The sequence below is a fragment of the Canis lupus genome, chromosome 38 (genome assembly GCF_011100685.1).
Source record: "Canis lupus familiaris isolate Mischka breed German Shepherd chromosome 38, alternate assembly UU_Cfam_GSD_1.0, whole genome shotgun sequence".
Lineage (NCBI taxonomy): Eukaryota > Metazoa > Chordata > Mammalia > Carnivora > Canidae > Canis > Canis lupus.
In genome coordinates, this window is record NC_049259.1 from 11,710,556 (window position 1) to 11,736,404 (window position 25,849).

The 25,849-nt window shown below is 37.6% G+C and overlaps 1 protein-coding gene across 3 annotated transcripts in view; it reads left to right on the forward strand.

The window, feature by feature from the left end:
• KCTD3 (potassium channel tetramerization domain containing 3) overlaps window positions 1–25,509 on the forward strand; it is a 55,422-nt gene extending 29,913 nt beyond the window's left edge. For 2 of the 3 annotated variants that reach the window (XM_038586121.1, XM_038586123.1), the window contains exons 11-18: window positions 9,431–9,518; window positions 9,635–9,751; window positions 11,549–11,719; window positions 15,457–15,612; window positions 19,461–19,557; window positions 22,459–22,643; window positions 22,724–22,862; window positions 23,838–25,509. In XM_038586121.1, coding sequence (XP_038442049.1) covers window positions 9,431–9,518; window positions 9,635–9,751; window positions 11,549–11,719; window positions 15,457–15,612; window positions 19,461–19,557; window positions 22,459–22,643; window positions 22,724–22,862; window positions 23,838–24,396 — 1,512 coding nt within the window. In that variant the 3' untranslated portion in view covers window positions 24,397–25,509. The remainder of the gene's footprint in view (window positions 1–9,430; window positions 9,519–9,634; window positions 9,752–11,548; window positions 11,720–15,456; window positions 15,613–19,460; window positions 19,558–22,458; window positions 22,644–22,723; window positions 22,863–23,837) is intronic. The other variant, XM_038586122.1, reaches the window with a different exon arrangement.
• Window positions 25,510–25,849: the final 340 nt, after the last annotated feature.

Consider the following 25,849-nt stretch of genomic DNA (forward strand, 5'->3'; position numbering starts at 1 on the left):
TAAATGAATGAGACCATATAATGTTTGTCCTTCTCCGATTGACTTACTTCACTCAGCATAATACCCTCCAGTTCCATCCATGTTGAAGCAATGGTGGGTATTTGTCATTTCTAATGGCTGAGGAATATTCCATTGTATACATAGACCACAGCTTCTTTATTCATTCATCTTTCAGTGGACACTGAGGCTCCTTCCACAGTTTGGCTATTGTGGACATTGCTGCTCTAAACATTGGGGTGCAGGTGTCCTGGCGTTTCACTGCATCTGTATCTTTGGGGTAAATCCCCAGTGTGATTGATGGGTCGTAGGGCAGATCTATTTTTAATTAACTCTTTGAGGAACCTCCACATGGTTTTCCAGAGTGGCTGCACCAGTTCACATTCCCACCAACAGTGCAAGAGGGTTCCCCTTTCTCCACATCCTCTCCAACATTTGTTGTTTCCTGCCTTGTTAATTTTCCCCATTCTCACTGGTGTGAGGTGGGATCTCATTGTGGTTTTGATTTGCATTTCCCTGATGGCCAGTGATGCAGAGCATTTTCTCATGTGCTTGTTGGCCATGTGTATGTCTTCTCTGATGAAATTTCTGTTTATGTCTTTTGCCCATTTCATGATTGGATTGTTTGTTTCTTTGCTGTTGAGTTTATTAAGTTCTTTATAGATCTTGGATACTAGCCCTTTATCTGATGTGTCATTTGCCAATATCTTCTCCCATTCTGTAGGTTGTCTTTTAGTTTTGTTGACTGTATCCTTTGCTGTGCAAAAGCTTCTTATCTTGATGAAGTCCCAATAGTTCATTTTTGCTTTTGTTTCTCTTGCCTTCATGGATGTATCTTGCAAGAAGTTACTGTGGCCAAGTTCAAAAAGGGTGTTGCCTGTGTTCTCCTCTAGGATTTTGATGGAATCTTGTCTCACATTTAGATCTTTCATCCATTTTGAGTTTATCTTTGTGTATGGTGCAAGAGAGTGGTCTAGTTTCATTCTTCTGCATGTGGATGTCCAATTTTCCCAGCACCATTTATTGAAGAGACTGTCTTTTTTTCCAGTGGATAGTCTTTCCTCCTTTGTCGCATATTAGTTGACCATAAAGTTGAGGGTCCACTTCTGGATTCTCTTTTCTGTTCCATTGATCTATGTGTCTGTTTCTGTGCCAGTACCACACCGTCTTGATGACCACAGCTTTGTAGTACAACCTGAAATTTGGCATTGTGATGCCCCCAGCTATGGCTTTCTTTTTTAATGTTTCCCTGGCTATTCAGGGCCTTTTCTGATTCCACACAAATCTTAAAATAATTTGTTCTAACTCTCTGAAGAAAGTCCATGGTATTTTGATAGAGATTGCATTAAATGTGTAAATTGCCCTGGGTAACATTGACATTTTCACAAGATTAATTCTTCCAATCCATGAGCATGGAATATTTTTTCATCTCTTTGTGTCTTCCTCGATTTCTTTCAGAAGTGTTCTGTATATTCTACATGTTATTTATCTTTTAATCCATTGATGAGTACCTAAGCTGTTTCCTTATTTTGGCTATTTTAAATAATGCTGCACTGAACATGGGGGTGCATGTATCTTTGTGAGTTAGTGTTTTCGTTTACTTCAGATACATACCCAGAAATGGAATTGCTGGATTATATAGTAATTCTGTTTAAAATCTTTTTTTTTTTTTTTTTTTTTTTTAAGATTTTATTTATTCATGAGAAACCCACAGAGGCAGAGACATAGGCAGAGGAGGAAGTAGACTCCATGTGGGGAGCCTGATACAGGACTTGATCCTAGAGCCCTGGAATCACTCCCTGAGCTGAAGGCAGATTATCAACTACTGAGCCACCTATGTGTCCCTGTTTATAATATTTTGAGAAACCTCCTTATTATTTTCCATAGTGGCTATGGAATTTACCTTCTCCAGTGCACGAGAGGCCCCTTTTCTCCATATCCTTGTGAACACTTGTTACTTCTTGTCTTCCTGGTAATAGCTATTTTAACAGGTGTGAGGTGATAACTCATTGTGGTTTTGATTTGCATTTCCCTGGTGATGAGTGGTGTTGAGCATGTTTTTATGCACCTGTTGGCCATCTGTATGTCTTCTTTGGAGAGATGTCTACTTAGATCCTCTGCCCATTTTTTTGTTTCTGTTTTTGATTACACAGAATATAGTATGTATTTGTAGTGGTAATTTACTTCTAGGCACAGATTTGGTTATGTTTTCAAGAATTTTAAGTCACTTTGGAAAATTAATAGTTAAACTATGGTGTGACATTTCTTCATTTCTTTGAGATGTTTTAAGTTCTGTACTTTTGCAATAGTAGTCCAGGCAAACTTCATTTTCTGAGTGAAGCGCAGATCTGTGTGAAAGTACTGAGCTTGTTCAGAGAAGATAGCAAGCTAAATGATCTCAAATACTTGAGAGGAACAAGAAGAAGAGAAAAAAAGGGTTAGTACCTGGTTCTGAAGGAGAGAGGAAAAATTAAAGGACTTGAAGTGCAGAGGAACGTGGTGAGATCCATGTTTTAGGAAGCCACACGGGTAACCAATATGAAAGCTGGACTGGAGGTGAAGGGGTTGATGCAGCAAAGAAGCAGAGAGATTTGACTAAAGACAGCGGTGGTAGAGGTGGGAAAGATGAGACTATTTGAAAAACATTTTATAAGCCTTCCTAAAATTAACAAGATTGGTATCTGGTTTGAGTATGGAAAATTAAAGGAGGAGAGACAGATGAGATGTACTTCTAGTTTTAGATTCTTAGTGACAGTCAGGTGGATAAGTAATACATTGAAAGAGAATGTAGGAGGAGAAGCAGATATGGTGGGGGACAGTATGAAGAATAATTTGATTGATTACATATGTTTACTCTGATATTCCTGCGGGTGTCTGAGTGCAGGTGTTCAGTACACATTTGGAAGTACCCCTTGGGAATTTAGGAAGGATAAAAGGGCTAGAAAGAAGTATTTGGAAACTACAACACTTCATGGACAACTGAAAAATAAGAATTGATAAGTTTTTCTGTTAAGAGGATATATGTAGGAAGAAAAGAACTCTGGGAAATGTTAGCATTTAAGGGGACAAGATAGGAAACTAAGAGCCAAAAGGACATATATGAAATGATTGAGAAATGACACTATTCTAGGATATGATTTGTGAATGTACGTTAATTAGGTTTTGGTTGGGAAAAGCCAGATGGTGGGAACTGAGGAATTAAAAGATCAAAGATTAGAGACAGCCAATTCAGAGTTACCTTTTGAAGTGTGGTGGTGAAGGAAAGCAGGGAAACAAAGTGATAGCTTAAGGATCAAGGTTAGATGGTAGAAAGATGTTCAGTGCTTTATTTTATTTTATTTTTTTCTCTAGAATAGAAAAACCTTGAGCATGCTTATAGTCAGAGAGGGGAGTTGTCAGAGAAAGCACATGAAGAGTGAAAGAATGGAGATGATTTCTGGTCCCATGGAAGTCAGGAGTATATGAGATCTGAAACCATTTAGAGGGGTTTACTTAACAGAGACTAGAGACACTTCTTTCTCTGATGGAAGAGTAAGAAAGGAGTGCCAAAGAACATAAATTCAATGAAAGAGAAAGACAGTGGAAGTATGTATCAAGAATTGCAGAGATGGAAAAAAAAAAAAAAGAATTGCAGAGATGATAAATCGTACATTTGTAGTGGACCCGGGTCATAGAGCTATATGAGTCTCTCTCCATTAGTGCTCAGGACCAGGAAGGGGGAGCAAGAGGAAAGAGCAATATTGGACTGATCCAGGATCAGAGATGTAATGAGGTGGATATGACACACCAAGGGATGAGAAAACGTGAAGATGCAAAGTAGTGGAGAGTGAGATCAAGAAGTGAGGAAGTGCCAGGTAGAAGGATGCAAGGATGTCAGGGGACTAGAGGGATCTTAAAGCAGATTGATGACTTGTAAGGAATGAGAATTAGTGGAAAGATAGGCAGTTGTGGTCCAAGATTTAATTTAAAGTTTTGGAATTGGGACAGTTCTCAGTAATCATAATGGAGAACTGACTTGAATATGAAAGTATGGGATATAGGACTCGGAGATCTGTGAGGATTATCAGTATGTACGTTAAGGTGCCAGGAGAGTAGTAGAGAGTAAGACAGAAGTAAATCATGATCCAGATGCCAGATCCTTAGCAAAAGTGATGGGTTGATCTGGAAGTTTCAATCTGAGTAAAAAATGGTGGTTGAATGTCATGATGAATTGAGCTTGTGGAGCAGCATTCTTGAGATCTTATGGCCCCTTAGATTCAGGGGTGGTGAGAGAATGAAAGACTTCAGTGAAAGGGATTAGAAACAAAAAATTAGGTTTTATGTTAGATGAGGGATAGAAGTCCTGCTTGTGGGGAAAAAAGTATTAGAGAAGGCCTTCCATATAAGCACAGCAAAAGGTATTATAATGGTTGTTACCATAGATGTGATGGACCAAGGAATGTAGGAAAGGGCTGGTCTCTGTGGATCCAAAGTCTAAGTAGAAGAAAGCTTATCAGAAGGATTCTTCAGCTGGTAATATTTCTGTATTTCTGTAAAGAGTAATGTGAGTTTTAATGATTAATGGAAAGTCTGCTTTTAGATAGGTTATGTGACTAATTATGTCAAGTCTGAACTTTTGGTGGGTGGGGGAAGCTATACTATCTGTAAAACCTCTAAGGTAAATTTGGGTTCCTAAAGGAACATGCTTCTTTATTACCTTTTTTTTGTTTTTTTAATTTTTTTATTTATTTATGATAGTCACACAGAAAGAGAGGGAGGCAGAGACATAGGCAGAGCGAGAAGCAGGCTCCATGCACTGGGAGCCCGACGTGGGATTCGATTCCGGGTCTCCAGGATCGCGCCCTGGGCCAAAGGCAGGCGCTAAACCTCTGCGCCACCCAGGGATCCCTTTATTACCTTTTTTTAACCAGTGTTTTCAAAACTACATATAAAAGTTTTCCTATCTTTGGGATCCTGAAGACTGTACTAGCATCCTAAAAGTATCCTTTATTCTTAAGCTTTTAGTTCTTTGTGTAACTTCTTGTTTGGCATACGCATGAACTGAAATGAAAACCCGTATCTTACAAAGTAGGTTTGTTTCTACATTTCAGGAAGACCTTAGGAAAGTTGAGCGTTCGTGCAGCAAACAAGCCTTATATACCAGCTAGATGAATTTCTTTGTAGTGCAGAGCAGAGATAGTATGTTATGAAATCTAAGCATCTGAAACACAGATCTCACTGGACAATTCTGACCCGAGGCTGACTCCTGTGGCGGCTGTGACACTGGTTGAGAGGTTCTGATTTGGCTTTCAGCAACAGTTCTGCCCATGAATAACACACCAAGTACAAAGGACAACTGTTGTATAATCCAGATTGATTTGAAGTATTTAAATCAGATGAATAAGAGAGAAAGAGGGTGAGTGTGTATATGTATGTGTGTTTAAGTTCTACAAGCTGTGAAATATTTATTGGGTACCAGTTCTTATTAGAACAGCTTCAATAAGATTTGGGGGTGGGGCAAAGGGAGAAGGAGAGAATCTTAAGCAGGCCCTACACCCAGTGCAGAGCCCCATGCAGGGTTCCATCATAGAACCTGAGATCAGGACCTGAGCCAAAATCAAGAGGCAGATGCTTAACTGACTAAGCCACCCAGGTGCCCTAGGACAGCTTCAATAAAATTTTATTTTACTGGGCAGCCTGGGTGGCTCAGTGGCTTAGCACCACCTTCAGCCCAGGGCCTGATCCTGGGGACCTGGGATCGAGTCCCACGTCAGGCTCCCTGCATTGGAGCCTGCTTCTCCTTCTGTCTGCGTCTCTGCCTCTCTGTGTGTGTGTGTCTCTCATGAATAAATAAAATATTTTCTAAAAATTATTTTACTTAATTTTTTTTAACTTTTAAAAAGATTTTATTTATTTATTTGAGAGAGAGAGTGAGGGACAGAGCACAAGTGGGAACATAGAAAGAGGGAGAAGAAGCGGACTCCCCGCTGAGCAGGGAGCCAGACTTGGGGCTTGATCACAGGCCCCTGAGATCATGACCCGATCTGAAGGCAGACGCTTAACTGACTGAGCCACCCAAGCACCCCTCATTAAGATTTTCGTGAAAGTTTAAAAGTTTATACAAAGATTGTATCTGATTTGAGTAAGAAAAAAGAAAAAATATTTTTAAAAAGAGATGTTTCAGGTTTTTGTTCTTTTTTTGTTGTTTAAACTTATAATCTTCAATAAAAGAGGCACTAAGGAAGTTCCCCTTTGGGGCACCTAGGTGGCTCAGGCAGTTAAACTTCTGACTCTTGATTTTTGCTCAGGTTATGATCTCAGGGTCTGAAATCAAGCCCTCATCAGGCTCCCGGCTCAGCAGGGAGTCTGCCCCTGCCCCCCGCACCCCCCATGCCCTTCCCCCTGTTCGTGTTCTCTCTCTTTCTCTAAAATAAATAAATAATCTTTAAAAATGCCCTTTAATAAGAAGGATATTTATAAATAAATATCAGCAAATAAATTGATAGGCTGGTAAATCTGAATAAGGGATTACTTAATAAGTAATGGATGAAGGGTAAAACATCCTATTAAAAATGATTAGGTAGAGGCTGTGGTTGAAAGACTCTAGGGGCCTTGTGTTGCTTAGGAACATAGATGGATTTTTTTTTTGGGGGGGGACTGATAATTTTGAAATTGTATTCATTTAATTTTGCACATAAGAAATAATGAATATGTGCTACCTTAGCAGAGAAAATCCACTTGCATAGTAGATTTGTGACCACCCTGACTCAGCCAAATACGTGAATCAGTACAGTGTCTCAGATTCCTGATAGGACATTGTTAGGGTAGAGAAGAGGAGGTCGCCGAAGAACTGACTCTCACTTATGCTGGGAGGGAAGAACTGAGTCCTGACTCCTCTGTAACCTTCCTCATCCTCTGCCTTCTCTGTGCTTGTACTGAGGGGTACGCATGAAGGAAAAGTAGGAAGGATTTGGGTCAAGAGTTGCAGAAAAAGAAATAGGAAGGCTCTAATCCCATCTTACCAGAGAACACATGGTAGAAACGTTTGCCCTAGATATGCCATGGGATGCTCCAGGCTGCTGCCCCCTTCATTCCTGGCGAAGGAATCTCATGCCCATATCTGTCCCCATCCTCCTACTCTGAAGATTCTGGTGTAGCAGTTGAAGCTCTTTCTAGAGTGCTAGAACTAAAAAAATGAACTTGGTATAAGAAAACTGGTCATTGGTTTAAAGCAGCCTTCCCTCCATTCTTCAGACATCTTTATCACTGAAAAGCTCTCAGTGTTGCCCTGCCGCAAAACTTGTTGGCTCTGCTGAAACAGACACCTGAGCTGGGGTTAGCGCAGGTGGGTGGAAGTGGGGGTTGGTCATTGAATCTCGACATTTCTATGTAGGACACCAGAAGGCTCACGTAGAACTGAGGGTCATACAGCTTTATAGGAATCATTACTTCTGAGTTTTAGCTTTTGGTTAAATTTGTTCCTTTCACAAAGAAGGGACCCAGATGGTGCGTTGCTTCTGTACTTGGTGTACTGCCAGGCATGCCCTTCCTCTACCTCATTCATACTTGATTTTCTCAGTTTCCCGGCTTCGCTCCCTTTTCAACTTTTCCTTGATCTTTGCCCTTCTCCCCACGTAGGCCTAAGCTAAGGATCCTGCCTCCTTGCTGATGGTATCGCAGCTCTTTCTGTGCCTGTCGTTATGTGATGCTCCTTCTTCCCCTCTTTTGCCCTCAAGTTCACAAGCTCCTGCAGAGCAAGTGTGGTATCTCCCATTGCTCATCCGGGCCAGTTACTCATTCTCTCAGCTGATAGCTGGCACGTGGGAGATACTTCATTTAAATGTCATCTGTGAAGTTGCACATGCATCTCCTGCCCGGCTCTGCACAAGGAAGATTCGTTTCAATCTTACTGGCACTGCTCTAAACAACATTTTTTGTTTGTTTGTTCATTTGTTTTGTAGTAAAATTATGCCTTTTGCTTTTCTTGTAGCACAAATGCTGTCAGTTAATAATTTTTTTAACTAATTTGTTTGAGAAGTTGACTTTTTTATTTTAGTATTTGAAAAAACAAAAGTTCAAAGGAACTTTTTTATCTTACTGTTTCCTAAGAAACAGAGGTAAGGTCTTGAGCGGAAGAATGAAGATAGGGAATACCATCTTGTCAAAAACAAGGTGACAAATGGTCCAGGGAGGAAGTGCTATTTGGCAACCAGTCCATCTGTTTTCTAGCTCTAACGCTGTTCCTACTTACTGTGTGAATTTGGGCAGGCCATTTAATCTCTTCTGTGAGAGAGAAGGGGAAAGGAACCTGGTCAGATTAGGCCTTCAGTTTAATGTGGCTCTGAGCTCACAGTCTTGTGAAGAGAAAGGAGATAATCCACCGGAATTCTGAAAGGAAAGTGCTGCTGTTGGAAATAACATTTTTATTTTATTTATTGACAGAGAGCACAGGCAGGGGGACCAGTGGGCAGAGGGAGAAGGTAAATCAGGCTCCCCTCTGAGCTCTATCCCAGGACCCTGGGATCATGACTTGAGCTGAAGGCAGATGCTTCACCGACTGAGCCACCTAGGCACCCTAGAAATAAAAAATTTTTGAAAGGTTTTAAAAGGAGCTATGTTAGTTCCAGGGCAACATAACTTTATGCACCATGGGGGTGATTAATTGATGTTCGGGCACATTTAATAGCATTTGCTAAAATCCAATCACACGTCCTGGACAGGCAAAGCACAGCGGGGGCCTCGGCATTTGGGCATTTTCACACGTAACTTGAAAAGTTTACTTTTTCTCTGTATGTGTTTTTTGGGACTTCTTAAAAAAAAAAAAAATTGTCCTATCATTCTGCACCTGAAGCCCTGGCCCCTTGGCGGCTAGAGCTCCTCGATCTGCAAACCTGGTTAGAAAGCGGGAGGAAACGAGGCCTCCAAGTGCAAAATCACGAACACCTCTCTCCTCCTCCACCGGAGAACATATGAAAAAAAAATTGACAATATAATCCGCCCTCCCCCACCCCTTTTTTTTTCTTGGTGGCTTGGCCAAATAAAATTATGTAAGTCTTTAAAAAAAATATATATATATACATATATATATGTGTGTATATATATGTGTATATATATGTATATATGTATATATAATATATGTATATATATGTGTATATATATATATATGTACACGAGGGCGTGTATGTATGTAAATAAAGTAATTTTCTAAACCCTATTTAGTTATTAGTGGATTCTTTTTTTTACTTCCTTAAGTAATCTCCACACCCAGTATGGGGCTCCAACTCATGTGCCGAGATTAAGAGGCATATGCTTTACTGATTTAACCAGCCAGGCACCCCTAGTGAGTTTTGTTTTGTTTTGTTTTATGTTCTTTGTTTAAAAGAGTCAGATTTTGAGGAAATTGAGCAGGAAATATAAATGATAATATCTAACATCTAATAATAATCTTCATCAGGTTCAAGATGTTGTTCCTATAACAAGTTACGACACTGCTGGTTCATTCCTTCTACTGGGCTGTAACAATGGATCAATATATTACATAGGTAAGTTTACAGATGCTTACCCTGGTCCTATTTAATATGATTTTTAAAAAATAATACCTTTTTTAGTTTTAAATAGATACACTATTTTAACATTATTTAAAATTTTAATTTTTTAGATATGCAGAAGTTTCCTTTGCGAATGAAGGACAATGATCTTCTTGTAACTGAGCTTTATCACGATCCTTCCAATGATGCCATCACTGCGCTCAGTGTTTACCTCACACCCAAAACAAGTTAGTACATGGCAAACTTCTTACAAGTTCTTGACCTGTTTTTGGGAATATATATTCATTTATTGGCTTATTATACTAAAACTAACCCAGTCCTTTTTTTCGGAGAACTGCAGTTGGAAGGATATCATCTCTTAGTCTAAAGTTTATATTTGTGTTGAAGTCAAACGTGACCCATAAACGAGCATAAGTTGAGATGGGAAATTAGAACTTTTCCTCTTCTGAATTATATTTAAATTATTAAAATAATGATCTGCACATTTACCTTCCTATTTATTGTAGCTGACTTTGTTTTGAAATTAGAAGCTTTTATTTTTTTAAACAGAAGTGAGAAAGCTCTTACTTAGACTGCTAGTCTCTGTTGGAAATTGCCTTATTTCTTTGGAAAACTTATAATTTGTTGTAGAAAAGGACATTTTATTTGAGGATTTACTATCTGTAGCTTTCATTCTTTCAGAGGCCATTGCAATGAAATTAATTAACAAGCTTGTTCTGTAAATTATTAAGAATTTTTATATTTTTTATATTCTACATTGAAAGATAAAACATAAATGTAGAATTTAAAGTTTATCTATCATGAAAAGAGTTACAGGAAATATTGACATGTGTCCAGTAATATTAATAAATCTGAATGTGTTCTAGAACATCATCATTTTATTGAACTCATGAAGGAAATCATTTTCATTGTGAAATAAATATTGTACTGTATGCAGATTATTTTGATTAAAATTACAGTGGGATTTCAACTATATTGTGCTAAGATGAGTCCCTAAACTACTTTCTTTGTTGGTAGTCTTGTATGTTGTCATTGGCTGCTTTTGTGCAACAGTTGACAGTGTGGAATGGGAAGTTTGAAATATTTCCCATCTAGCCTTTTACAAAAGGTTTGCTGACCTCTGCTCTAGAATGAGGTGTGCTGCTTTTTTCAATCTAGTTAAAAAGAAAGGAAAGAACTTCTTTTGCAGTGGCAGGGGGAGGATGGAGTCCCCTTTTAGGTCATGAGAAGTGTTTCCTGTGGTACTGCTCTTTCTCTGTTGAGTCAAGTATCTTCAGGTGAATCAGGAAGAACAACGATAAAACTAAAAGGTTCTTATCTAGGAACCTTCTTAAGTATATGGGTCACTGACCTCCATTCTTTCTTTAAATATGTGGTAGAATATGGACACTTGGGTTTTTTTGTTAAAAAAAAGTCACAGGTGAACTTGACACAATGAGCTGTACATAATAGAAGAGACACCGTATGATGTAGGCAATGTAATGGGTATATTTGTTTCAGAGCTAAGTATTTTGAATCTGTTAAATGGTATGTGCCTAATTATTGAAGAATCAGTTATATAGCAAAAGTAAAAGTGAAACACATGGTCATCCTAGGCTAAAAATGATATGGAATATTGCTCTAGGAATACTATGTTATGTGAGTGGCATTCTTAGCATGGCAGATTTACTAATTATTTAAACATTTATTGACCTGCTATGTCTCAGGTACCCTGTAAGGTGATATAAATAAAAAGATGGTTGTGATTCAGTCTATATCAATAATGAGTAGAGAGAGACTTGGAAATCGAGGAGTGGGGTTGTAGTTGCTGTGATAGAGCCTAACAGACAGCCCAGGTCTATCTGGGAGGGAGGCGTGGGAAATGATTTGTAACGGAAATAATGACTTTAGTACAGCGTCTTTGCCAGGCTGGATTTGGGGCTCATAAAAGCACTGAATCCAGCTCTACTGCTTTTATCACAGGCAGCTTTTTTTTTTCTTGTCATCCTCTAATATGCCCCCTCTCAACTTCTGACTTCGTGTAGGTGTCTCTGGTAACTGGATTGAGATTGCCTATGGTACGAGCTCTGGAGCAGTGCGAGTGATCGTGCAGCACCCCGAGACCGTGGGATCAGGCCCGCAGCTTTTTCAGACTTTCACAGTTCACCGAAGTCCTGTTACAAAAATCATGCTGTCCGAGAAGCACCTTGTATCAGGTAAAGCACTGGTGACGAGGTCTGCCTCCTGTAAAACCTTGTTGCCCTGTGTGTAATTTTCTAGACTCCTACAAATGGAAAGAATGTAAAAGCACTGCTTTATAAACAGAAAAACATACTAAATGAAATGGTAGAAAAGTTGAATAAATGAAGAAATGTTGTCTTTTAAGAATTTTTTAAAAAATTTTGCCTGGTTGTAATTACAGGGATTTAGGCAAGAGTTGACCGTATCTTTTATTTACGCTCTATTCTAGCATTTTGTTCTCATGGTATATTTTAAAATACTTAATAATCCTATTGAGGTTTAGGAAAGTTTGCCAAGTATGAATTTAATATAAGTTTGGTCGTGTTGTCTTAAGGTTTAAGGCTAAAGTTGTAGATTTATGTGTGTATTTGTTATCTCATCATTTTCTTTTTTTTTTTTTAATTTTTATTTATTTATGATAGTCACAGAGAGAGAGAGAGAGAGAGAGGCAGAGACATAGGCAGAGGGAGAAGCAGGCTCCATGCACCGGGAGCCCGACATGGGATTCGATCCCGGGTCTCCAGGATCGCGCCCTGGGCCAAAGGCAGGCGCTAATCCGCTGCGCCACCCAGGGATCCCCGTCTCATCATTTTCTAAAAATACTAAAAACTAGTAGAATGTATAAAAAGATTATTTGAAGAAAATTACATTTTCATGATTTTGTTGTTCCTTAATTAGATTTTTTAAAAAAATGTAGATACTAATTAAATACTTAGATGACACAGATTTTTAAGCTCAATGAGTATGACACACAGAGTATGATGGTCACAGTAAAATTCTATTGATAAGATTCATTATCTGAAGATTTCTAAAAGGCTTTAATTTTATTTTGAGTCAGGTGTATCAGTAGAGCTTGCTTTTACATTAAATCTTTTGTAGATCAGTTCCTGCCTAACTTAAACTTTTTATAAGCTTTATTTTCATCTGTCAAGTTTGTTTATATGAAGACTATTCTATATTAAAAGGTGATGCACCTTTCACTAATTTCCAGTCTGAGTGAGCACTAAATGGAACCATGGATGGGTGGGTGTGCTTTTATTGGTATTTGATTGTTTTGAGTATAAAGTCAGATTGTTCTGAGGATAATTATGCCCGCCCCCCCCCCCCCGAAACAGTCTGTCTCCTCTTTGGTTTTCATAAAGCATCTCACCTCCCTCACTGAGGAGTCTTTGTCCCATTCTTGCTGGTTCCTCCTCTTTTGCCTGGGTACTAAGGGTAGGGTTCCTCAGAGCTCTATCCTTGATTCTCCATTCTTCCTTGTCTATAGTTTTCCTGGCGACCCTTAGACTTTTTTCTGCACCTGTGACTATTCGCAGAGTTCCAAACTTGAATATCTAGTGTCTGTCTCTGGTTGTGTAGACGTGTCAAAATTAACCTGGATAAAGAGTCCTTTTGATATTTCCCTCAGAAGCCATGGTAGTCCACAATATCACCATCTGCTCATTTCCTCAAGCTGAAGACCTAGAACCACCCGCGGTTCCTCCCTTTCTCTCCTCCCGACCAGTGTGTAATCTATCAGTAAGTCCTTTTAGCTTTGCGTCAAAGTATGTCCCAAATCTGATGCTCGGTGTCCGTTGCCGGCATACTTGGGAGCTTCTGTCATTTCTCCCCTAGATCACTGAGCTCAGTTTTTTGGCCTCCTCCTCTCTTGCCTCTCTGTGGTACAGAGAGCCAGAAATACCTTTTAAAAATGTAAACCATATCCAGTTCCCAATGGCTTCCTGATGAATGCAGGTCACTTGACTAATAGGATTCTTCCTGCTATGGTCTTGTCTTCTTGTCAAGCCTCTTTTCCTCCCTACCCTTCCTGTCACTTTCCTTAGGCTCACAACACCCTAACCCTTTGGCTTTTTCATTTCTTAAAATTGCCTCAGAACTTTGCACCACTTCCTTTCATTAGCCTGTGTTTTACCCCTAGATATTTGTTTGGCTGCACTCTTGTCATTCAGATCCCATTTCCAGTACCTTATCATGAGGCCATCCCGGCTCGATTGGCGAAACATCTGTCCAGGCCACTTTCTCTGTCATCCTCTTGACTTGTTTTCTTCATAGACTTAACACTGGGTCATTTTGCTTTGTTTGCTTGGGTATCATGTGTCTCTCTCTTCTAGAATGTGAGTTTTATAATAGCAGAAGCTGTTTTACTCTGTTCTCAACACATACCATACTTCTTGACACATAAAAGATGCAGAATAAAATGTAAAATGAGGTAATTTGATCCTGTGAGAAAATAAGACGGTTTTGCAAGGTTATTGTGATGTTTATTTATTTTTTATTTTTTCTTATTGTGACATTTAAATGACCATACTTAAACTCAGTAGTAATTGTTATCATTTTGATGGTGATGATGTTATTGCAGGAGGAGGTACCAGAGAACTGTTAAAATCTGCATTTTAACATTAAATATTTCAAGAAAAATGTCCAGTATTTTATGTATACTCAGTTACGTTGTCCTGCCACCTGGTGGACATCAATGCATATGTACATTCTTTCTCTGATAGTGTTAGTTTTCATGTCTTAAATAAAAACTTTAATGATTAATTTTAACAAAATAGCCATAATTGCCTATTGAATCACCTAAAAGTGTTTACGGTATTTTCTTTTTATTTTTTTATTTTTCTGAATCCTAGTAAGCTTAATAGTGAAATCAGGAAATTATTTTCCGTGAAGCTGATTAAACAGCCTAGAACTAAATGTTTCCTTTTTCACCAGAAAGTGGCATCCTGAGACATGGGAATTTTATTACATAAGTAACAGTTGTATACTTTGAATTTTTATTGCTGTTTGTCAAAATTAAATTTCTAAAGTTTTGTTTAAAATTTGCAACTCTGGCATTTTGCCCAGTAGGAAAGGTGTGTATATAGGCAAGTGTGGATACTTCCCTAGTACTTATTGGTGAGATCATAGCTCATTGCGGATAATAACACATGCTCTAGAATCCAAATAAATCGTACTTTTCCATTAAAAAGGACACTTTTTTATTAAAGCGTGTCACAAAAGTACATTTTTTTTGCATTAAAAAGTAAATTAGTTGCTGGTTTAAATTTTTTAAAGTTGTAGCTACTTAGATCAGAAAACAGCAGAAGTCAGGTACTTGTTAGATATCTCAACATGTATCCTCTTAATGTTACCTACATGAAAAAAGCTAGACTCTCTTATACAAAAAATAGTTTCTTAAATGCAGACTCTCTTATCTAAAAATAGTCCTTAATTTTTCTTACTATGAGTAGGCAATACAAGCTTTTTGACAAGTGTAATTTATATCAGTAAATTTTCAGGAACTCATGATCTAGCTTGTTTAATATTTAACATAAGCAGAAGCAGTTGTGATATTGGAAAAAAAAAAAACTAGGCAATTCATTTACTATGTAGTTTAGCCACAGAACAGAATAATATTCAGCATCTTTTCTCTTGCACACACTTTTTTTTTAAAAACCCTTTTTACATCTATACAGGCTACTTTTATAAGGACCCATAGATTTACTTACATACCTTATATTTGCAACAAGGTAAACTGTGTTCTGTTCTCATTTCTGTTGGCCAAGTACAGATTAAGTATCATTTTAGGATAAATATGTCATTTGCCACTCAAAATATGCTATGATCTATTTAATATAGAACACAGTTTAAAAAGTTAAAATGTGTTTATAAAAGTGATTTTGTTGGTGTTTTTATAATCTATATGTAACAACTTTTTTGTTCTCTTTCCTAGTGTGTGCAGATAATAATCACGTCCGGACATGGACAGTAACACGATTCAGAGGAATGATCTCTACTCAGCCAGGTTCTACTCCTTTAGCATCATTCAAGATATTGTCTCTGGAGGAGACAGAAAGTCATGGAAGCTATTCCTCTGGAAATGACATAGGTGGGTTAGATAATTTGGGGCATTTTCTTTTCTTTCTTTTTAAAGATTTTATTTATTTATTCATAAAAGACACATAAAGAGAGGCAGAGACACAGACTGAGGGAGTAGCAGGCTCCCTTTGGGAGCCTGTTGCAGGACTTGATCTCAGGATCCCAAGATCACAACCTGAGCCAAAGGCAAATGCTCAACCACTGAGCCATCCAGGCATTTGGGGGCATTTTCAAATACTTTGTGGGCAATGCAGAAGTAGTATGTTAACTGTGATAGAAACCTAAAGATGAGTTTCAAATATAAATTATTCAACTTAATTTTGAAACTCATTTAAAACAGAAATTTAATGTGTTGCTTACTTAGTTCTATAAATTTACAAATTATGGCAATTTTTGTTTAAAAATTGAGAGCAAAGCTTTCATCTGTTTATCATTTCCTTATTTAAATAATGTCTCCAAAAGCTAACTGCTATTTTTTTTTATTAAAAGCCACGATAGCTATGCACATTTGAAACTTGAAGGTTTTTTTCTTTTATTGCTAATAATCTGAAAATAAAATTTGAAGGTAGGAAAGAGCTGATGGTGTTATGCGCTAGCAGTTGTTTTGATGGTGTTGTAAGGGCTTTCAGGAAATGATATAGTACATCTCCATCGATATGCTCTGATTTCAGCAGAAGTATACAAAATTGGTTTGATTTGTCCCTCAGTATACCATATGACACATGCATATGGATACTCACACATATGCTCAGTCTTCACAGAGACCCATCATTTTCCCCAGGGACCCTTTTGGAAGAATCTCTACCATATATACATTGTATCTCACTGTACTTTTAATAGTTCTGCAGGGCCTGCTCATTGACCCATGTGCCTTTCTGATCCCTTTTTTAATAAGCAGAAATTATAGCACTGATGGAGAAAAGGGAGTACATGAGAGTTGTTAGAATTGTTTTGTGTGAAACATGTAAATGTATGTCCATCCAGAATATGCTCCCACAGTAATAGATTTCAAAATAGTTAATCTTTAAACAATACAAGCTACTTAGAAGAAAAAGAAACACATTCAGTTTTGTTGATTTTAACAATTGCTCTGTGACTCGGTTTTCTTTCTTTCTTTTTTTTTTTTTTTAAGATTTTATTTATTCATGAGAGACACAGAGCAGAGACACAGGCAGAGGGGGCAGTAGGTCCTCTACAGGGAGTCCAATGCGGGACTTCATTCCAGGACCCCGGGGTCCCCACTTCAGCCAAAGGCAGACACTCAACCACTGAGCCACCCAGGTGCCCTGTGACCCACTTTTCTATGTGACATAGGCACTGGAAGTTTAGTTTTATCTCCTCAATGAATTATTTTCCTGATTTATTGGGATATAATTGACATGTTACATTGTAGAGGTTTAAGTTGTAGCATCAACAGTATTGTATTGAGTGCCTTTGCTCCAAGCATTAGAAATCTTAAAAAAAAAAAAAAAAAAAATGCAGTGAACCTCAAGTTACAGTGTAGTGATGACTGGGAATAAAACGTAAACAGTTGCATGGGGCAAGGCACCCAGGGGAGGTAGTGCTAGTCTCCATGCTAGGTATTGTAGCATACCGTCTCATTTATTCTTCTTGACAATTTTATGAAGTATATTATCCCCACTTAACATTAACAGAAACTGGCACTTACTAGAAGTCTTATATGTTTGAACTAAGACTTGAACTGAGACATGTAGGTATAGAATGTTTTAGGATTGGGACATTGCTGGCAGAGAAAACAGCATGCTGGAAGGAAAGAGGCCCAGAGAACCTGGCAAGTTTAGAAAATGTCAAGATCATTAGTTACTGGTTTGTGGGTAAGGATAGTAGGACATGAGACTGGGAGGAAGGGCAGGAGTCAGATCATGGAAGGTCAGATCAGAGAGGACATGTTTGGAAACAGCCCTGTAAATTACAACAGCCTTGTAAAATATTTGAAAGACAGTGGGGAGATTTTTTCCCCCCCTTTTATAGTTCTGTTTAAAAAAATATTTTAAGAGGTAGACATTCAGGTTATTGGAACAGAATAGAAAGTCCAGTTTCAGAGGCTGCTGTGGGTGGTATCTAGATTGCAGTGGCCAGACGAGTAACAAATACTAGAGGCAGTCATGAAAGGAAGAAATAATGGAGCTAATTAGAAGGCAAGAGGTTGAGAGGCCATCTTTCTTCTTTGTTAGGATTTTATTTATTTATTTGAGAGAGAGAGAGGGAGAAGCAGACCCCCATCTGAGCGGGGAACCCAATGTGGAGCTTGATCCCAGGACTCCAGGATCATTTCTTGAGCTGAAGGCAGATGCTTAACCAACTGAGCTGCCCAAGCATCCCACCACCTTTCTGATTCTCTCCTCCCCTCTTCACCATTGAAGATAGCCAACACCCGAGAACATTTTGTGTTCTGAATGAAAGGAGCCAATTTGGGGAGAGGAGTTGGCGAACCTCTTAAGTGGGAGGGAGGTGTGGATAATTAACTGAGGTATGAAGAGTAAAGTTACATGAGAATCTCGCATGAAGGTAAAGATTGAAAAGAGAAGAGTTCCAGAGCCTTCATTCTTAGTTATTTTATTCATCACTATTTTGACTTTGGTTACGGGTTATTAAATGAGGACTATCATTTCATCTCAATAGAATCAGACTTCAGAAAATTGTCCAGTAACTGAGCAACTGTATAGCTTAGAGGGGAGCCAGACATCTTGGGTGAGAACTCCAATTCCACTAGGTAGGACCTGTGAGATCTTTGGTTAACTAATCTCTTGATGCCTTACTTTTCTCATCTGTAAAATGAAGATAATAATAGTGTATCCCTTATGTGGTTATCGTGATGATTAAAATGAGTTACCTGCAAAGCATTTACTGTGGCACATGGTAAGCATAATATGGGTATTTGCTAGCTAATCAAGAGGTTCCATTTATTAATGAGGTATGATTCATATAAGGTAAAATTATATCATATATCACATACTATTTGTGAATAATGAGTTGGCATTTTAGCTAATGAGTGTGATAACGAGAATTACTAGAATTTTTAAGTTTTATATGAAACACTTTTTTTTTTTTAAGATTTTTTATTTATTTATTCATAGAGACAGAGAGAGAGAGGGCAGAGACACAGGCAGAGGGGGAAGCAGGCTCCACGCACGAAGCCTGACATGGGACTTGATCCTGGGTCTCCAGGATCAGGTCCTGGGCTGAAGACGGCATTAAACTGCTGTGCCACCGGGGCTGCCCGAAACACTTTTTTTCATATTCAGAATCTTTCTGAAACATGAGCTATTTACCTGCCTTGCCAAGTACAATCACGTAAAAATAATTGAATCTTTCTTTTTAGATTAAAAACTTTGCAGGATGCAATAGGCTTCTGATTAAGTAAATTCTGTGTAATGAAGTTGCACTTTATTTCTTTGAGATTTTGCATTTGGCTTTGCAAAAAAAGTAAAATCCATACATAAAGTAATTTTATTTATATATCCTTTTTCTGAAGTTACAAGAAACTGAGCACGTTCTTAAAGATACTACATGTAGAGCCTATATTTTAACAAGGCTCATTCTAGTACTGTCGTGTAGTCTTATGCAAATTAATGCCTTCCGCTTTGACAGCCTTACTGCATAAAATATAACTCGAAATATTACGTATTTCTTTTGAAAATGTTTAATGCAAGTTGGAGTACTTGGAGTACTGCATTTCGTGTCTGACTTGGACATGGAATACACAATGCCACATATTGATAGGCGTGAAAAAAAAAATTTCCCCCCCTTTGGTATTGATATTAACGTCCATTTTGTTCAGTGAAACCAACTGAATTTCAGTTAAGTTCTTTTGACATTGTCTGTTTTCTGACCAAGGGCCTTTCGGAGAGCGAGATGATCAACAGGTGTTTATCCAGAAAGTTGTTCCCATTACCAACAAACTGTTCGTAAGACTCTCATCTACTGGGAAAAGGTAAAACTTTACTACTATAGAGGTATTATATTCAGAAGCAACTTTTGTCTTAAAAAACCTATTGAATGATTTGGTGTATTGATATAAGTACTACCAGAAACAAATTGTTGGAGAAAGAAATCTAGTCCTTACCTTGTGATCATTTTAACTTAAAATCAAGGCAGTCTATTTAGTGCTTATATTCTAGGATTTATTTAAGATTTTCACTGATGCTGTGGACAGTTAAGAAGGACCAGGATAGAGCAAGAGCCCATGAATTTGATGGCAGACAGCTGAACTAAATTCTAATTTTGGCACTTGCTCTTACTAGCTATATAAATTCACTTGTTACTTTATTTCCCTGAGCCCCAGTTTCTTTATAAAATAAGGTTCACCTGCCTTGGAAGGATGTCAAAAGATAAAATGAGTTAAAAACCGGAAATAATCTTGTGTAGCCCCTGACACTAACAGATGCACAGTAGAAGCTAGTTTCCCCTTCCTTTTCCATTTGAGTGAAATTTTAATTCTTTTTAGTTATTACATATAGCTTCAGATTGAGCTATACATTTCTTTTCTTTAAAAACATAGGATTTTTTGCATGCCAAACAGGTGAAAACGGTAGAATTCCTAAGAGAAGTCATTAAGGAGGTTATGGGTTTTCATATTAATGTGACTAACACTGCTGATATTGTTCAGCATATGATCTTTAATTTAATATTTTAATGAATAATCTCTTGGAGATATATTTTCTTTCCAACAAAGTCCATTGCAGTAGTCATCAGGAATTGTAAAATGAACGGATTCCAGAAAATGATTTTTATGTACTAAACCATCTTTTTGTCACTTGTTTTAAAAGAAAATGTATTAGAAGCCTGCAATGTAGTTAGAAGTTAAATTATCATCTTGAGAAATGTTAAAATCTTTGTGATTTATTGTGTTCTCTGCATATTCAGTGAAGGTGGGTGCCAAACACTTATTAAAACTGCTGCATAACATCCTATAATGATGTAGTATTTCATATCCTTGTTCAATTCTAATGTCTTCCTTTTCTGTTAAAGATTTATTTACTTATTTTAGAGAAAGAGAGTGCAAGCAGGAGGGGGAGGGTAGAGGGAGGGGGAGAGAGACCTGAGCAGACTCCACACTGAGTGTGAAGCATGATGAGAGATGCTTAATCTCATGGCCCGGAGACCTGAGCCTAAACCAAGAGTCATAAACCCAGGCGCCCCTCTTCTGTAACTTTATATAGTAGCAGTGTGTTCTAATCAGTTATGATCTCTGTATGACAAAACAAATTTTGTAATATTTTCATTTACAATTCCAGAGGAAACGTTTATGAAAATGAGAAATTGCTTTGTAGAATTAAATAGGAAATCAACCCTTTATGAAGCTGATGTGAAGCAGAGCTTCTGTTTAAAGACAGGTCAGATTGTTAATAGTGAGAAGTTAAATGAACAGGTTTTTTTGAAAGTGGGCAGCAGCGGGGACGCCTGGGTGGCTTCGCGGTTGAGTGGCTGCCTTTACCTCAGGGCGTGATCCTGGGTCCAGGGATCAGGTCCCATGTCGGGCTCCCTGCAAGGAGCCTGCTTCTCCCTCTGCCTGTGTCTCTGCCTCTCTCTCTCTCTCTCTGTGTCTCTCATGAATAAATAAATACATAAATCTTAAAAAAAAAAAAAAAAGTGGGCAGGGAAAAAACTTTGTCAACATTTTAAAGGAAGAAGTAATTCTAAGGAATCTAGCCCATGGGAAAAACAAAAAGTGAAATCATGTTTGTTGTCAAGCACATAGATGTATATTGTTTTATTTTACTTTATCTTAAGTGTAAGTAATCTAAAGGAACCTTAGTGCTTAAGACAAAATGACAGATTTTTTAACCTGAATATAATACCTATAAAAACAGTTATAGTTAACTTTATACTCAGTGGTGAAATATTGAAAACGTTTCTCTTAGATTGAGAATGAGACTAGGATAGCCTCTATCACTGTATGTAGGCATCTAATAATTAACCCTCGCCTATCATTTTTTTGCCCTGCCAGCTAGGAAGCTCAGCTATGCTTCATACTCTACTTTTATGTTTCTTATATTGAGAAGGATTTTCCCTTCCTCCTTTATTTTTTGACCTTGCATTTGCCTGGTACTAATTGTTCTTAATTTTTTTTTAATAAGCCCCCTCGTTTTGAAGTAGTCTGGGATAAATAATTCAATCAAGTACAATTTAGTCAACTCTTACTTGACTTTGGCAGATCATTTGCTAACATTATTTCTTGGTTTCCTAATTTGTCAAATGTGGATAATAATTGCTCTTTCTCAGGTTCTTTTATCTTTATGAAAATCAATGAAATAACCCTAAAAATGCTTTGAAAAAGTTAAGAATATTATCCTAATGAAGGTTGCTACTTAGACTTCTCCATGCAGCTTTTTCTTTTTCTTTTTTTTTTTTTTTAAAAACCTATTGAATGATTTGGTTTCAGACTTAAAATTTGCACATAAATTTTAAATGACTTCTCAAGATCTATCTTTCTTTCTTTCTTTCTTTCTTTCTCTCTCTCTCTTTCTTTCTTTCTTTCTTTCTTTCTTTCTTTCTTTCTTTCTGTCTTTCTTTCTGTCTTTCTTTCTGTCTTTTTAGTTTTGTAACTTTCTTTTAAAGAATTACTCAATTCCCATTAAGGTTCTTTCTGTTTTTCTTTTAAGGTTGACTTAAATTATTTGCATTATTTCAGTTATTTAAATACATTGTTTTATAAGAGCCTATGTTCTACATTCAAAGAAATAAGGCTTGAATTTTATTTTTGTCAACCTGCCTTGAGCTTTTTAAATGTTTTACATATATGGAATACTCATAAGTAAGTAAGTAATTTCAAAAATCTGAATTATAAAGTGTTATTTGTTCCCCATGGTTTACAACTACATATCTTTTGCAGAATCTGTGAGATCCAGGCTGTTGACTGTACAACAATATCCTCATTTACAGTGAGAGAATGTGAGGGGTCCAGTAGGATGGGCTCCCGGCCAAGGCGCTACTTGTTCACAGGCCATACAAATGGCAGCATTCAGATGTGGGATCTGACCACTGCTATGGATATGGTTAACAAAAGTGAAGATAAGGGTAGGTTCCATGTGGAAAGTTGTTTGTCACAGGGTAAGCTTTTGACATAAGTGATGGTAATTAGTGTGTGTTTTCCTAAGATGTAGGTGGTCCAACTGAAGAAGAGCTGCTCAAGTTACTGGATCAGTGTGATCTGAGCACATCTCGCTGTGCTACTCCTAACATCAGTCCAGCAACTTCTGTGGTTCAACACAGCCGTCTCCGTGAATCAAATTCTAGGTAGGTTAAAGAGTTGTATATTGCCTCATAAGTTCAGTTGATTGCTTTTTGGGAAATTGGCTAAGATGTAATCACATAGTTGTTGAAAGCCATGTTGTTCAAGGTACATTTTTAATTCAGACTTTATGTTGATACTCTAAAATTTTTTTTCTAATTTCTCATCTACAAGCATATCTGATAGAAAAATATTTTTCCCTTTAACTTATTTTGTGAATCACTGCCAATCTGGATGCCTATTATGTGATCAAGAGTTTATTTAAAGGAAATTAGAAAAACCACATGTCACCTTGGATTGTATATGGAACTTTTTTGTTCCTATTGCCTTAGGGACATATTAATTAAAGGGATTACATCATCTGTCTAATCTTATATTTAGTTATTCTGCACTTTTAATATAGTAGCATAGTATATCTTCTAGTTAGAGCACATTTTAAAAAACCAAAATTTGGGATGCCTGAGTGGCTCAGTGGTTGAGTGTCTGCCTTCAGCTCAGGGCGTGATCCCGGGGTCCCGGGATCGAGTCCCACATTGGGCTTCCTGCATGGAGCCTGCTTCTCCTTCTGCCTGTATATCTGGCCCTCTCTCTGTGTGTCTCTCATGAATAAATAAATAAAATCTTAAAAAAAAAAAAAAGCCAAAATTTGAACTAAAGACCATGTATTAAGTTATATCAGTTCTTCCTTGGTTTTAAAGAGTTTCTCCTCCCTAGCTTTTTTCAACTATTCAGAAATCCAGCTAGACTGAATATATGTATGATGTATTATTTGCTTTGGTAATTTGATACACAAATACACACCTGCACACACACTAGTATATAACATAGAGAGTACTTAAGTAAATTTTTATATGTAGAAATAAGGATATGTCACTCTGCGTATAATCAAATAATGTCTCTTCATTGGTCATTAATGAGATGTGCCCCTGAAAAATCCCAGGAAGAAATCTGAATTATAATTTTTGAAAACTGCATTTCAGCCTCCAGCTCCAGCACCATGAAGCCACCCATGAAGCAGCGACATACGGTTCCATGAGGCCTTACAGAGAGAGCCCTTTATTAGCAAGAGCGAGGAGAACTGAGAGCTTTCACAGTTACAGGGACTTCCAGACTGGTAATGTGAACAGAAATGTAGAAAGAGCTGTCCCTGAAAATGGTAACTCTGGGCCAATACAAGCAGAAGTAAAGCGGGCAACAGGGGACTGTAATGTGTCAGAGAGAAAGTCTCCTGGAACAGAAATGAAAAGTTTGAGAGAATCAGATGGTGGATTGGAAGTGCATAAAATAGCTGAAGGTCTAGAATCCAAGAAAAGGTCCTCAGAAGAAGAAAATGAAAATAAAGCGGAGTTGCGGAAGAAAGGGGGATTTGAAGGAGGAGGATTCCTGGGAAGAAAGAAAGTTCCCTACCTGGCGTCATCACCGAGTACTTCTGACGGAGGGACGGACTCACCCGGTACTGCATCCCCATCTCCTACGAAGACCACTCCATCTCCTCGGCATAAAAAAAGCGATTCTTCAGGTCAAGAGTACAGTTTGTGAAAACTCACCAAAATAATAAATAATTGTTTGTTAATTTAGATGAAAGTTCATAACTTTACTGGATTTCAGTACATTAGCTTTTACACCAAAACTTGACAAATTTAAACTGGAGTTCATGGAGTCTCTTTTTAACAGAATTGCCTGGAGTAAGGAGAGAAAACAATTTTATCTCTTTTGACCTTTTGGAAAGTTTTTGATTCTTTTTTTTTTCTTACAAGTGCATTTAACAGATCATTTGTAAAGCAAGAGTCCATTTCAGTGTTTAGCTACTCTGGATTTTGGAAGCAAAGTACCAAGTCTTAATAAGATGAGCGTCTTTAAAGGCATAGGGACCAACAGATTGTGTTCCTAATCTTGGTTATGCTTGAGATTTGTCTCGCATTGTTATGTTAAGTGAATCACATTAAATCTCTTTGGATAGTCTCCCAACACTTCTTATGATTGCCACGTGTTTACCAGGTAATTTAATGAGGTGCTATGTTTGTGAAAAAATACCGAATTCAAAAACACTATTGATGTTGAACAGCAGATTACACTGTGTAGTAAGCAGTCCCTTTGGTGTTTTTTTCAAATCTTCGGTCATTTTCTGATTCTCATTCTTGGAGTTCTTAAATCTTAGCAAGTGTCACCAACATTAAATACTCAAAGTCCATTTAAACTTTCTTTAAGGTTGGAGTAATTGTCTGTGTTTGAACAGATGAAATAAAAATAATAATCAAGGCTAGAGCTTTGAGTGTCCAGAAGGAAAACTGTACTAATTGTCTGTCTTGTTTTATTTAGGGGCCACCATGCCCACCCCGCCCCCCGCTGCCGTTAATAACGAAGATTATTAAGTATGAATGTGGCCATTTTGTTAAGTTTTTGAGACTGCAGTTCTCAACTTTTGGTTAAAGGTTTTGGCTGCTGTACAAATGTTATTTTAAGATATATTTCGAATTGTGACAACAAACATTTTTTGTACTTTTTTTTCATTGGAATAATTTTCAAGTTTCTGCAAATAGGACAACTGTAAATTTAAAGCATTAAGCATTTATTGGTGGATAATGTATATATTCCCCTTCCAAGAAATGTAAGTGAGTGAAATTGAAATAAATTCTTTAAAAGTTTACTATATTGCTAGTGGTTTCACAACACTTCTCTTGTATTTATTTATCAATTAAGTCTAATAAAAATGATTAAGACTCTGTGTTCTCGGTTAAAGAGTAGTTATGCTGTTTGAAGTACACCTGCAGGAGTTGGTTCGTGTCTTCTTTCCGAGGTAAGAAGTGGGGAGGGCGGAGAGAGCGAAACGTGCATGAAGGCTGCCTTACATGGTCACTAGGGGAAGCGTCAGGTACAACATCACTGCCATATTACTAAGGATTTGCCATCCTCTCCAGCCTTCTTTCTCATTATCAGTCATGTAGAAGGTGGGTGGGCAAGTAAGAAAATGAACAAAAAAGTCGAATTTACC